Source organism: Apiospora phragmitis, assembly GCF_038363925.1.
Source record: "Apiospora phragmitis strain CBS 135458 chromosome Unknown utg000002l:1.0-5516284.0:1.0-5523493.0, whole genome shotgun sequence".
NCBI lineage: Eukaryota > Fungi > Ascomycota > Sordariomycetes > Amphisphaeriales > Apiosporaceae > Apiospora > Apiospora phragmitis.
Genome location: NW_027117400.1, coordinates 2524163 through 2538311, shown reverse-complemented (window position 1 = coordinate 2538311; position 14149 = coordinate 2524163). Strand labels below are relative to the sequence as shown.

General features: G+C 52.4%; 5 protein-coding genes across 5 annotated transcripts; 3 read left to right on the top strand and 2 right to left on the bottom strand.

Moving 5' to 3' along the window:
* Positions 1-33: 33 nt before the first annotated feature.
* PG994_001616 (uncharacterized protein) lies at positions 34-872 on the top strand (the record flags this gene model as incomplete). Its single annotated transcript, XM_066853025.1, has 3 exons — positions 34-36; positions 228-279; positions 448-872. The coding sequence occupies 3 exons, from the start codon at positions 34-36 to the stop codon at positions 870-872; spliced, it is 480 nt and encodes a 159-aa protein (XP_066721166.1).
* An 813-nt stretch (positions 873-1685) lies between these two features.
* On the top strand, positions 1686-4175 carry PG994_001615 (uncharacterized protein; the record flags this gene model as incomplete). The annotated part of the gene is made up of 6 exons (XM_066853024.1): positions 1686-2450; positions 2606-2805; positions 2870-3165; positions 3266-3549; positions 3619-3939; positions 3996-4175. The coding sequence occupies 6 exons, from the start codon at positions 1686-1688 to the stop codon at positions 4173-4175; spliced, it is 2046 nt and encodes a 681-aa protein (XP_066721165.1).
* A 508-nt stretch (positions 4176-4683) lies between these two features.
* On the bottom strand, positions 4684-7859 carry PG994_001614 (C6 zinc finger domain containing protein; the record flags this gene model as incomplete). Its single annotated transcript, XM_066853023.1, has 4 exons — positions 4684-4923; positions 4995-6631; positions 6839-7254; positions 7606-7859. 4 exons carry the CDS (start codon positions 7857-7859, stop codon positions 4684-4686), a joined length of 2547 nt encoding a protein of 848 aa, XP_066721164.1.
* An 832-nt stretch (positions 7860-8691) lies between these two features.
* Positions 8692-10064, top strand: PG994_001613 (acid phosphatase; the record flags this gene model as incomplete). Its single annotated transcript, XM_066853022.1, has 3 exons — positions 8692-8817; positions 8883-9190; positions 9326-10064. The coding sequence occupies 3 exons, from the start codon at positions 8692-8694 to the stop codon at positions 10062-10064; spliced, it is 1173 nt and encodes a 390-aa protein (XP_066721163.1).
* A 1210-nt stretch (positions 10065-11274) lies between these two features.
* On the bottom strand, positions 11275-13764 carry PG994_001612 (uncharacterized protein; the record flags this gene model as incomplete). The annotated part of the gene is made up of 6 exons (XM_066853021.1): positions 13615-13764; positions 12840-13547; positions 12476-12786; positions 12138-12419; positions 11967-12032; positions 11275-11899 (listed from the first exon to the last, which is right to left on the bottom strand). The coding sequence occupies exons 1-6, from the start codon at positions 13750-13752 to the stop codon at positions 11275-11277; spliced, it is 2130 nt and encodes a 709-aa protein (XP_066721162.1). The 5' UTR covers positions 13753-13764.
* Positions 13765-14149: the final 385 nt, after the last annotated feature.

Genomic DNA, 14149 nt, shown 5'->3' with positions numbered 1-14149 from the left:
TTCTATATCCCTCCGCTTTGCGTTCAGGCAGAAATGGTATGACCATGTGTATCCGAAAAAAACGACGGACCCGGCAAAACAGGCACCTATTTCTGTTTTATCGCTAGAGCCGGACCATAGACAGAGACCAACAAGGAAGGGCTGTGTTCATGTTTAGGGATCATGTGTGAAGGGAGGAATAACCAGCAGAGGACTCGGGGGCGATACCCATCATCGTCTGCTGCAAGACGGAACAGATCGGCGCCGGGGTGGTTCAAAGTCTCAAGCCAGAGTACGACGGTGCGTTTTCTTGTGTGTTATCATGCGTTTTTCAGAGCGAAGGGGGCGAGAGAGTTGAACGATGGGAGAACCACGAGGAAAGGGGCCACACACACACACACACACATACCCATAACCACGCAGAAGAAGAACTGAGACCAGTAGTACTCTTTGCCACGCATTCAGTAGTCCACTTCATCCTCGACGCCGAGAACGCCAGCCGCGAGATCCTCAGTGTCCTGCGCGGCGAGGCGCTCCCCACACCGAGCAGCCACCTGGGCAGCAGACTATACGGCACGGGCGAAGCGCTCCGGCCACGGGCCGTCTTGTTCGGAGGCGCCTACGAAGATGGGGTCATCGAGATGGTAGGAGAGGAGGTGTGGCGGCAGCTACTGCAGAGCAGCGGGGGCGGGAGCGTCGACCGGGCAGGCCGCTGTTGCAAACCGACAACAGTAACGAAGATACCGCTCCTCAAAGCGAACCAGACCGCCACGATGCCACCACTGGGCCCAGAGTATGGGAAGAAGATGGTGCAGCGGGCCAAGGCGTGTCTGCGGAGGCTGGAGGAGGAAGGCAAATTTGATGGGACGCATGGAGGGGTTTACCTATACTGAGCAAGCAAGCCTGTTGCGTTCACATGCTATTATGCTACCTTTGTTAAGATAGCTTTATGCAAAGGACAAGAGTTTGGTGAATGCTGGATAAGCCACCGCCACTAGCCCCCTTCGGCCCCTTCGCCCCCAAACCTGACTACAGGTCGATATACTCGCAACCTCGTTCCTGCTTTACCCTCAGCCAATCGGTCGCCAATCCAAAAATAGCATGGGTTCAGCTGCCGATAGAAAGTTGTGTAGGGTCGGATATTTCGTAGGCAGCAGCCGCAGATATGGCCTGCGGCGCGACGCACCGGTGGATGCCAGCCTTGCCGCCGGGGGCCGCCCGGTTCTCGAGATCGTCCGGCCAAGAACAATCATTACCCCATTCGTCTGCAGAAAACTCGCACCTGGGCCAATTACTGCTACGAAGCAGTTTTGATGCACGGTATTTATATATTCCTTTTTGTGTTCCCCACTGCCCCTTTGCGAGTCGCGCACCATGCATTTCGAGTACGCCCCCGACGGGCTTTGAAACATACATACATACATACGTGGGGGCCGGAAAGCTCAGGAATCTATTGCCTTGCTTTATAGTCCAGATAGACAATTTGGGCATAGAGGATTTATAGGTGCCCGGTTATCCATGTAAGACTCGCGTTCTTCCTGCCTTCGATTGCAACGTGTTTGAGCAATATCGGTGTTCTTGCTCTTTGATGCTGTGTGACCTTATTCGCTCTGCAGCAGATCTTGGCCTTTCACAGTTCTTGTGTTGCAAGCTGCTCTGACAGCTTGGTATTTCTTTCCAAACTTTCTTATCTGGAAATCTCCAGTATGGACTCTAGCGGGCAAGTCTATCTGGGCGTCTGGACGAACTGGTCTCTGGGACCTGCTGCGGGCGCATCCCTGACGATGACGCGGGAGCAAGGCAATCTCCTTATTGCTTTCACCGCTCTGTTTGTACCATTCGTTGCCTCTCGGTTCTGGAGGATCTTCGCCATCCTGTTCCATCAGTGCTATTCGACGCCGCACCCCAGAGATACGATCCACCATCAGCGCCAGGTTGTGCTGCGTAATGCAACCTCGCCCGAGTCTGGGCTCATATCGTTCCTCCGCCTGCTATGGGCCTGGCGAGGCCAGCGGCCATGGTTGCGAGTCTTGCCCATAGCCCTCTTTGCACTCTTGTCCATCGTCGCATTCACGGTGGCAGGCGGTTTCTCTTCGAAAATTGCTACAACGGGCGAAGTTCTTTTGAAGGGGGACAGCTGCAGAGCCTCGTACTTGCTGGTATCGACGAACATGACCGAGGTGAACCTATCTAGGTCCCATGCTTCCACCTTCATCAACAACATGGCAAGTTACGCGCAACAGTGCTATTCGAAACAAAGCTCGGGACAGATCCTGGAGTGCGCCAAGTTTGTTACGCGCACAATACCAACAGCCACGATGGACTACAACGCCTCTTGTCCATTCAAGTCTGGAATCTGTCGACGGGACAACTCCAATATCCGATTCGATACAGGGCACTTGGATAGCAACCGTGTATTCGGACTAAACCTTGGTGAAGACAGTTCACTCACATTTCGATATGTACTTCAGGTTAGTATTTGAAGCCAAACCATCAAGAACCACGTTTAGGTTCCCAATACTGCCTCCCTATGAGCCAATGTCACACCCCCTTTTCCAGTCAGGTATTATGACATACGCTGAACGAGAGGGCTGCGAGACACTAACACATACTGCAATTCTATCAGTGTGCTCCATTGGCCACGGAAGGACGCTCGGAAACCATCACTGTGTCGAATCAGAACTTCACCACCTACAACTATGGACCGCACTTGAGCGCTAGAAACGATACACAATCTCGCAACTTCACTCACTTAGTCCCAGATATTGAGACCCAATATAGCCCCATCAAGCTAGGCCTTGTTAAAACCATCAATTTCTTACTTACGTATGATCCCGTACTGAGGATGCATTGGTGTAGAAATCGAGTCCAAGCTAATATCTGAAAAAAGATACCGGAGTTTTTCGATGTTCCAAGGGTCCTTCAATCCCAGGGAGTCCGATTTCAAGCCAGATCCAGATTTGATAAGACGGGACGGAGACGTATCGCTGGCTTTCCTTTCGGGGAATGGAGTGTACCTCTTCTCGCGCACAGATGATGACTGGTACAAGGCCACGGTCAATACCGCCACTCTCTCAAGCGCTTCGAATCCTGATCAGGCGCTGTACCGCCCCGAAGAAGCTGCGTCGCCCCTTGGCTGTGTCCAGCAGTTCCAGTACTGTCGCGATCCAACTAAAGGTCAATGCGGTGAGCTGCAAGGCGCCATCGATGCGCTCTATAGCGCCCTTTTTCAATCTGACTGCCGAAGACATGGATGCCGAAAGACCAATACCAAATACTCAACTAGGGTCTCTGCTCATATGGACATACTTCAATTTAATGCCCATCGCCACTAGCCTCAAGGGGGTTATTGATACACTTGGCCCGACATCACTGGCGCCGCAAACCTTTCTCCAGCAAGGAATGTTGTCGCGTATTCAGGAAAACCAATGGCAGCTCGATGTTGAGAGGTGGTGGCAGATCGTTCTGGCCGGGTTCCAAGCCACCTTCGTCAATACAGCCCAAGGGTCTGGGCTGTTTGGTACTGTCAAGCCGGAGAACGAGCACGATTGGGAGTTTTGCCGCAATCAGGTAATTTCTATTGTAGAATCGCTAAACAACGGCAATGACTAAGTACACAAGACTAACATACTCTAACAGAAGATCCGAAGTGCAGAGCACGCCTCTTTCAGTATACTTGGTCTTGCGCTCACATACTCGGCTGGGGCTATCATTATCATCATATCCTTCATCATCGCACCCATCCTAGGCCTCCTGCAAAAATATGACCGGTATAACAAGTATGCCTACCTTGAGTGGGAAGGAGACACAGCAATTCAACTCCACAGAGTGGCGCAAGACGAACTCGGCCACGGACACTGGAGTCGCTGCGACGAGACAATCCCTATTACGCAGCCGGACGATTTGTTGGCACCTCTCGACTTATCGGACCCCAAGCACCCCTGCTGGCTCGTACCGTTGGTAGCACGGTGCCAGAAGAGGCCAAACTAGACACCGCATCCTCTGGTGCGTCTCAGGGTCAGGGTTTGACACCCAGTGAGGGCTCTTCCAAACAGAGTGCTGAAAGCTCCTCTGGGCATACATACGTGGAGGTCCGTCGAGCATGTTCAGACGCCCACGCCCTCGACGGCAACCATTCTTATGGCCTTGAAGAAGAATTAGATGATCACCAGAACAGACCGAATACTGCCCCCTAAATTGAAACGCAACTTTGCGACTCAAGAGGCGGCAAGCAAATGCCACGGGGACAGAAAGGTTTCTTGGTCCTGGTAGCAAGACGGCGAACAACAATGTGAGCAAGCTTGGTCGGGTAATGAATGCAATAGAAACTTTTCCCTGCGTTGGATTTCAATTGCAGTTGATTAGGGGTCCTTGGGCTGGTAGGGATCGTGTGTATCTTTCCTTTCTCACAAAAAGGTTTCTAGTTTAGTTGCTTTTACTCCTGTTAGAAGGTGTCTTCTTCATCATTGCACCATATTTCCCTAAAAGCTGCCCTAACTTTGTATTCACAAGACTGTTAGATAAAGACCGCACACAGGATAAGACATTGAGGTGAGACCGTATGATACAGTCAATAGTATATTTGACGAGTGGTATATGATTTTTTTTAACTCCAACAAAACCCCTTACGTACAACGGAGAAGCGTTTCTCTTGATACACATATTGCCGCACAGCCACCAATGTTTTACTCATGTAGCCACACGTCAGAAGAAATTCTCATTGAAATCGACACCCCATAAGTCGTTCAAGTTCGTGCCAAGTAGGTCAAGGTTATAGTCCGGATTCAGGCCGAACGGTTGGCTCGACTGGCTGGTATCAGCTATGGGCATAAGCCATGGCATTGACACGGACGGGAGGGTAGGCGTTGCCGCAACTGTAGCGGAGGGCAATCCCAGGGAGGAGCTCAACGGGGACGCCCCGTAGATGGAGGAAGGAGTGTTTGGCTATACATTTTAAGGAATAATTAGTATCATTTGCACACTCGGATGGAGAGAGACGGTTCTCGTCGTTGTACCTTGGGTCCGCTGTAGGACTCGGGACCACTTGGGGGCTGGCTGGCATCCACCGACTGGTAAACTAGAAGCTTGTAGTGAAGGCTGATGAATCGTTCTGCCGATGAGGCCTTGGCCGCATCCGAGGTTTTGATGCCCAAGTGTGTTTCCAATAAACCTATCGCAGCACACAGGGACGAATAGCCCCAAGGGTCATTGTTGCCAACTCGAAGTATTCGATCTTCTTTCATGACAAGGCACTTCTCCATGAGCCGGATTGTCTCAGTCGAGTTCGAGAGAATGAGCCCGAGCGAGTCTGCTAGGTTCATTATCAGCAAAAGGATTCGCAAACGGGTTCGGCGGTGAATGTAGATGGATAAAAAGGACAGGGGCTTGTGACTGTCTCCCGCGCAATACCACGAACCTTTTGGTTGAAGAAGCGAAACGTGGGCCAGGTTCATGGCCGCATTCGACGCATCATCTCGCAGGAAATAAAGTGCCCTCATCCCTTGCTGAAAGAGACGGTCATGCATGAGAACAAGGTCTCGGGCTGCATTGTAGTAGAAATACTCAGCCACCTGGTATTTCGAGTTGAACTGGCGAAGCTTCAGGAACGGTTGGTGCAGTGGAATTAGGTACTGTCGTAGTTGTAGATGGAGCAGCGTATATCCGAGAATGGGCTGAGAAACGGCATCCGTGTCTTTCGATAACTGGTCCAAGGGAGGCAGCGAATCAATCTCTTGAAGGACCAGGTCGCGATACTTGGTAGCTTGTTCCCAATCCCAGTGCAGGGCAGGTCCGCTCAGGACTTGACTAAGTTCCAGACGTAGCTGCAAGCTTTGTCGGCTGATGTGCTGATACGAGGCGAAAGTGTACTTGTCTGAGGGACAAGATGCCGGGAGCGACTCGGAGTCTTCATCGAAGGCGTCGTCATCGATGTTCCGGGGCGCCCTTGCTTGAATGTCCAACTGACTCAGCATCGTGGGGAGACCCTGTTCAAAGGATGCTTGAATGTCAAACTCCATCATGGTGGCCCATAGGCGTCTCCTCATCTCGCTGTAAAAGGGGGTGATTTTGGTCGACACGGAGTCCGGGTCACGGTGGAGGCCAACCGAGATGCCGTCGGCCACCAAAGCAGCCGAGGATGCCCACTGTCTCTTTTTCTTGATAACGTTGATTCTCCTTGCGACGTGCAGGAGACATATGATCTGATAGTGGATGAGCTTGCGATGTTTCTGGCTCTGTTTCTCTAGCCAAACATCGCAGGCCTTGATCCACCTCTCGGCCGTCTGGTATGAACTCGACTTGACCCCGACAAACTTAGCCGCTTGTTCGTCTAGAGAATTTGATATCGATAGTATAGCGAGAACCAGAGCAGTGAATGCAGCGTATCTTGGGGTAGTGGGATCCCAGAAACTGTTGTACTCGCGCCAAAAGGAGGGAAGATGGAGAATTCGATGAAGCTGCTCGAAATGATCCAGGTATTTGTTGACGAGCAAGTCGACTTCCGTCTTTGGGGGCAACAGAGCCTCGAGTGATGCATCCGGCTCCAAGAACCGTTTCTCGCGGTCCTCTTTGCGCTTCACTCGATCTTTACTCTGTATGTTCAGTGGTCTTAGCCACTGATTAGCTGTCTCCCTCATGAAAGGCATTAATCCATCTGCGAGAACATAGTGTTAGCCTTGGCCCGGGGCTACAGCATAGTGGGCTAAGGGAAGGGAAGCGGCGGCCTTCCTAGGGTCATCGGGACTCGGGCTTTTGATCAAGTCTCTCCTGAGCCGTATACGACCTTCCGTCTCAACGACCAGACCACTACGCCGAATTCCTGAAGAGATGAGTCGCCAAGACAGCAATAGAAAATGCTTACGGAGCTGATAGAAAGAGGACCAGGAGTTGTGCGGGCCGAAGTAACGCGCTTTGAACTGGTTACCCTTTACAAATCTGCATTCGAGGCCGTCGGAGGGTTCGTTAGCACAACCAGGCGGCGCTTCGATTGGAGCAGCCGGGCTTTCTTTGAGCGCCTCTCGCAACGTCGATGGAGAGGCTACAGTCGTGCCATCCAGCGACGTCTGCTTTGATAAGGCACTCCGAAGTTGGGATACTTCGAGTTCAAGCCTTTTTATCCTGTCATGGTCTCGGGCGGCGTCTCGGAGGACAGACGGCTCAATGTCCCGATGGGGATGAGAGCTATCACCGGCGTGCAAGACAAGGCCATGATGGTCCGATAGAAGAGCCGAGGATGCTCTACCAGATACTGAACCGTCTCCACGGGGGCGAGCCTCACTATATCAGACTGTCAGTCTACATCAATCATGATCACTAGAGTGGCTAAGCCTAGAAAGAAACTCTCGTAACAGAAACGCAACAACTAATAAGTGATGTATACCGAGAACATGCGCCACCAAAACGACGTTGACAGGATTGCCAGACTCATGGAGCTTGACAAGGCGTTCTTGGCCCTGAAGGAGGTGTGAAAGGAGGAAGGACATATCGCCGAGCAAGCGCGACTTCGGCCGAGGAACTCTACAAGCCTAGGCCGTTTATGCAAGGTATATAAACCCGACCAGCGGGTAGCACAAGAAAGTTGACGCATTGAAGCGAAGGCTATTGCAACACACAAAAAGTTCCACTTACTAAGTACATCTTTCGGGGGTGCCAGATTTGACACAGCGATCGCAGGGAAGTTCTCTTGAGCAAGACAGCTTGCGGCGGCGGCACTCTAGACACGACAGACGGACCCGCTGTCGTTTCCGAGGCGGGTGACTAGTTGATTCATCATGAGTGTGTGAGCCCTCGTCGTGTTGATCGTCATGGTGTCCGTCGTCCAAGTGGAGCGGATGGGTGAGCTTTTCCGGTGCTGCCGCCGTGGTGTCTGTTGTGTCCACCATGGTTACTGCGGTGGCCAACCCAGAACAGCGCAACGAGGCTAGCCAAGGCAATGAATCCAAAGATCAGAGATTGATAAGATTACTTGAGCAAAGTATACAATGGAACGGAACGGATGGGTTGTGAACCCAGGGGGGAGGACCTTTGCTGACTTTGAAGGTATTCGGAGCAATAGGGGAATCTCACGCTCGGACATATCGGAAATCCGAGCAAGTGCGAAAATCCCGCGAGCTGACAAACCCAGCATGGAAGGATTCAACTAACACCCATACTACCAGACCCCCAACACTTATGCCAAACCGATTTTCAGAGTGACTCATTCTCTTGGGGTGTTCAGGGTTCCTCTTCCTCGGATTAAGCAGAAGTTGAGCCGAGGACTACGGGAGCCTGTATTGTTGGCTGTTGCAACTTCAAGGCATCCCTCCCACCTTTGAGGACACGGTGGCTGACACCTATAACACGGTCTGCTGTGGAAGGGGAGAAAGAAGGATTGGTATTGATCAATCAATCAGATCATTCATACCTACTTTAGGTAAGCATGTAGTATGCACTCCTGATGCAAGTAACCTATCAGTGTGAAGAAGACAGCCTGATGAGCGTTATCTGCCACAGCTCGGCAATAAGCTTTACGCCTTGTCTCAGTGGTTATATTGGCCTATAGCGAGCCGCGTAGACAGAAATGGCTCGCGTCATCCCCCCTGAGCGTTGAATCGTGGCAATTCCCCATCTGAAAACCCAAGAGCCTCATCTCATAACCTATTATTAGATTACTTTGTTGCATATACTGCGGAACCAAATGCGACCGACCATGCTTGTCCAGCGGTGTCTTTGACGATGCCGAACAACTTCTTATGCTCCCTATTATTAGTGGGCTTCCTCTTCGGTCTAGCGCCCGTCAATAGCGCCATCGTCACCGGGCGGGTCTTCGATAGGTTTATCAGTATTTGGCTCGAGAACCAGGTTCGCAACACTTGAATCTGTTCCTCTCCTCTCCTCTAATCTTTCCTAACAATCCATCCATATAGGACTTTGCAGAGGTGATCAAGGACCCCGACCTCGCCGACCTGAAGCGCTACGGAATCCTGCAGACCCGCTACTATGCCAACACCCACCCGAGCCAGCCGAACTACCTCGCCTCCGTGGCCGGCGACTACTTCGGCCTGAACCACGACGAGAGCGTGCGCGTGCCCGACAATGTCTCGACCATCGTGGACCTCCTCGACACGCAAGGCATCAGCTGGGGCGGCTACTTCGAGCACATGCCGGGCCCTGGCTACCTGGCCGACTTCAGTCTCGATGCGAACGGTACATGGGATTACGTGAAGAAGCACAAGTAGGTTTTTCCGCATGCGTCACAAGTTTATTACGCGACAACAAAAAGTTCCCGATAATGCACATTGGAGTGGTGACACCGAATCAATATGTCGAGTAACGCGGCTGACAGTCAACGGGGAAACCCGCCGATTAGCCACTTTGCCTCCTTCGACAGCATCAACAAGAACGGCACGCGCCTGGCCCGGCTGCGATCCTTCGAGGCCTTCAAGCGCGACCTCGCGGCGGGCACCGTCCCGCAATTCGTCATGATGTCGCCGGACATGCTGAACGACGGGCACAACACGACGCTGGCGTACGCGACCAAGTGGGCGCACGAGTTCCTGCTCCCGCTGCTCCAGAACAAGGACAAGGACGGCAGCAATACCCTCTGGAAAGAGCGCACGGTGATCCAGCTGACGTACGACGAGGCCGACACCTACGACAACCCGAACCGCATCGTCTCGCTGCTGCTCGGCACGGGCGTGCCGCAGAGCCTCGAGGGCACCGCGGACGCCACCTTCTACACGCACTACTCGTTGCTCGCGACGGCACAGCACAACTGGGCCCTGCCGACCCTGGGCCGCTACGACGCGGGCGCCAACGTATTCCAGTTCGCCGCCGCCGCGACGGGCCACGAACACGCGAACCGGGACCCGCCGAACCTCGCGACGCTGGACAACTCGCTGTCGTACGCCGGCTTCCTCCACAACGAGACAGCGGCGAGCGGCAGCAGCAGCTGGCGCCCCGTCCCGCCGCCCAACCTGAAATTGGTCGGGGCCGGCGGCAAGGGCGTGCTGCCGCAGGTGCGGAGGACCTGGAGGCGCGCGCCGGGAGAAGTCGCCGTACGACAGCAGTGGGAACGTCTACGACGGCAAGACCGTCCCAATATATAGGCCACAGGAATAGTCTACATACACGATAGACACCTGTTGTGTTGTTTGAATCCAAGTATCTTCAGAATCACATGACAGGGGTTTACTCAGCACTGCAACCTCACACCTACGCACCTGAAGAATAAGTAAATGCCCATTCTAGCGATTCTAGTTCTTCACATATCATTTTCCAGGACTTCGTAGGGCATCTTACCCCATCACGAGACACGAGTGATGCTTGATTTGTTCACACGGCTTTTGCTGCATCACAACACTAGGGGCTTCACTTGAGATCCATAACGTGTTTGGCTGGGAGACTATGTGCACTATGTAGGTCGGCGATTCCAGAAAAGAAAGTATATTGGTCACTGCCCGGAGACTAAGCGACTCGCAACAAGCCGATGATATAGACCGGGGTACATTTATCACCCCTGCAAACCCGGCTTGAATGTCCCGATGATCAGCGAACGCAAGTTACGTGAGGGGTACATGCCGGTTCATGGCGCCTTGGCTAGTTTAACTCCTTATCATTTCCATCGCTAGGTTTAATAATGCTCGTGTATCATCGAAATGCAGAAGGCATATGCGAGGTATCTAGAAGAAAGTGAAACAATTCGCGAGTGTCGACCGATGCTTTCCGGTTCCATTAAGAATAGGCTCGCCACTACCAAAGTGCCAAAGAAGATGTATATAAATGTCGGGGTTCCAAACTTCGATGACCTAACTGGCCACCGAGCAGGTTCATATGCTAAAAATGTGAGATGCCACTCGTCCTCGTCTTGGGGAGAAATACAAATGCTCAATGAAGGGGTATTTTTCAACGGGTAAAACTTTCACCATGACGTACACTCACGTATCCGCTCAATTCCACGCTCTCCACGGCGTCAATTGCTCTCTAATTGTTGGCCATGGTTACCGGCCCATGGGAGTCCGGTTCGTTTCGTAGGAAAGCCAAGTAATGTACGGGCCGCCCTGCGCGAGCTTGCACCCCCCAAGCTGTCAAAAGGGGTTCCTGATCCGGCAAGTTGGATTTTCCACTTCCGGGTAACGATTCGCAGTCGTAAACCGACACAAGGTCATTGCCCGGCCAAAGGGGGAATGGATTCCTCATTTTGGACTTCGACTTCGCACAGCGAAATGCCCTCGAAGGGCCACGAAAGTAGGACCCGAGTCCGCAACGTAAAAATGCCTAGCCTATTGGACAGATTTTGTTGCGTGTTATTGGTTGGGGCTAAGGCTGGTACCTGACCCATCCTCCGTTGGCGGTCAGTTGAAAACGATTGATGTCCGTCGATTTGCCTTTGCTGGCTTGTGGTTCCAGCCAGCGGATGAACTCGCGCAACGAATGGTTGACGGGCTCCTTCGTTGCGCTGTAAACACCGATAGGCCATTGTGATCGAACCTCGCGAATCATTATGGCCATCCTGTCGTCCTCATCGTCGTGGCTCGCAACCTCGCGCTTCAATACGTCTGAGAGCTCTGAGTCCTCGGGGCGCAATGAGCCGAGGAGGAAATGATAGACAGCTTCTGCGCCGTAGCAATTGCGTCCTTGCTCCCATATGCCCTTGGCGCAAAGAACCAGGGTCGAGATAAGGCTTTTCCGCTTTTCAATATCGAGATCCTTTTTATCTGCATCTCGTAAATCGCTCAATATGCCGAATGCAAGCATTGGCAGAAACTGTAACAATGTGGTGTCGTAGGATTCGAAGCCGTGGCGAAGATAGTAGATGCGCACGAGAGTCTCGAAGCAAGCCTTCGACTTGGCTACGATCAATTCCGGGGCAGGTTGATTGTTCGTCGATTCGACATGCATATATGGTTCAAACAAACCCACCACGAGTATGTGGAAATGCATGCTGGTTCGGGATATTTTGATTAGAACAAACCACAACTGATTAAGAGAACAAACCGGATCAAACTCACTGAAGCTTCAAATGGCTTGGCAGAGCTATTCGGTCAGGGGTCAGAGCCTCTGGAAGTCGCTGGTACCTAGTTTTGTTCAGTATGAGACCATTTAAGATGCACTATGTTACACATGGAACGCGGCAGGACGTGTGAGCGCCGGATAGTGCTTAATTGACAGGGCACACTTACCAGTCTTGGAGTTTACCATAAGCGCCATAGGCGTCACTTAGACTTATGTAACTTGAGCTCTGTGGTTCTTTGAACGATTTCTGGGCAACTTCATTCATAATCTCGCGAAACCCTGAGATTGCCCTAAAGACAGCACCGTTGGAAATGCTTGTAGCCGTGTCGCTCCCTGGAAACTTGACTCGCACATCACCATAGTAGTCCGGCTCAGCGTCAGGGTCCGGCAGTGGACAAGTAGGCGACTCATCCACCAAGGGCGGCCTGAAATTATGATAACAGACTGCACTGTACGCCGGTCTTAGTATCCCTTAAAACCCCAAAAGCAGTGATGTCTTGCTTACGCTTGCCAGTTGAATAGACTCCAGGCCGTGGTGCCAGCAACAATCTGCCATAAACGGCTCGACTCACGGCTGTGAACAAAGAGATCAAGCTGTCGCGCCAGACTCAGAGATTTGAGTAAAAATGGCCATCCCAAGTCATCAATGCCATTTATGATGCAGACCGAGTTAAGGATCGCAGCAGCCTGCACGGTTGTAATTTTTGGAGATCCCTGATCGAGCTCCAAGAGGCGTTTGGCTTCCGCAAGAAATCGATATCCCATGTTATCAGGGTGCCAATAAGCAGCCCGAGACTTGAACTCGCTGTTTCCATGCTATGAAGGGTCAGCGAAGCGCACCAATACAGAAAGAAACTACGGAAACCTACCCACGCTGCTGCAAGCACTGCATTCACGAGAAGAGGCGAGCAGAATCTGAGGTCCCCACTCAACAAATCGTCAAGAAAAAGGTCCTTGTGGAAAAAGGGGTGAAATGGAAATTCGAAGATGAAGTATATTTTCAGTAGCCGGCGCAGCAGTACGTTGTCGGGAGTCACAGCTGTCCACTTTGCAACATCGGCTGACTCGAGTTTGGGATCGGCCATCTCAACCGTATGGTAGGGCACCAAGAACATCCTTTGTGATTCATCCGGCATGATCGTCTCCAAATCGACGGCGGGCGATTGGCGTGGTGAAGGATGGATCAGAGCCTTTTGATGCAGTGTTGATCCCAGGTACGGATTGGACCAGGAGTCTCCGTCGAGAGTGGGTGGCATCTCTCGTATGTATGGAAATTCATACCGAAATCGATCCGGAGCTCGCAGACGGAGCTGGAGCAGAAGGTCGCCAGCTTGCATGGTTTTTACAATTGCTGCCACATCGTCGCCGGCTCGAATGCGTCGAAGAACTATGTCCGCGTCGGGTCCCTGTCGACTCCTGAGGATCGTGTAGAGATCCTCATAGGCCTCGCATTTTGCCTGGAGGTCAGTCAATCGTCGCTTTTGCGCGGTGAGGTGGGTTTCCGTCGGGAGGGTTTTGTATTCGCAGGGAGTCTGTCGCTCAACACAGATAGCACACCGCGGTCGCTCGGCGGTACACTAAGCAGTTGACAGTCAGTCGCGCGTACAGAAAAATAGCCGTTCCATGGAAAATAAACAAAACAACCTTGGACTTTCTCCGGCGGCAGGCCTCGCAGGCGGCTTTGCTTGCAGTTCGCTTAGGTACTTGGGGACTAGGCGAAGAGTCGGAGCTATTTTGTTGTCCATGGCCGGCGGGCAGCAATGGGCGCAGCGAACGCGACATGACCTGCAAGTGGCAGCTTCTCGGGTATGCTGCTCACGATGCCCAGGCGACACAACCGGGATTGGCAATCCTACACCCAGTGCGAACCCGAAACGGACAGTCCTCCCAGCGCTTGAACCGCACGATAGATTATATTAATCGCCCAGAACCCTGCTAGGAAATAGTGAGGCTGGTGCAAGTGGCGGCTGTGGCGTGTAGAACGGTGGGGACCATGTCGCTTTCAGAGTTCCCATCAGTCTGCCTCGGTCGAAGGGCAAGTGTCATGGTCTGGTCGGTAGTCAACAGAAACGAGGGTGCCAATCGCTCGGGATCAATATGCATAAGAGTTAGTTTGGCCAAGTTTGGCCAAGTCACGCGACAAGCCGTACCCGCCCCGTTGTTTGAATGCCAGAATGGA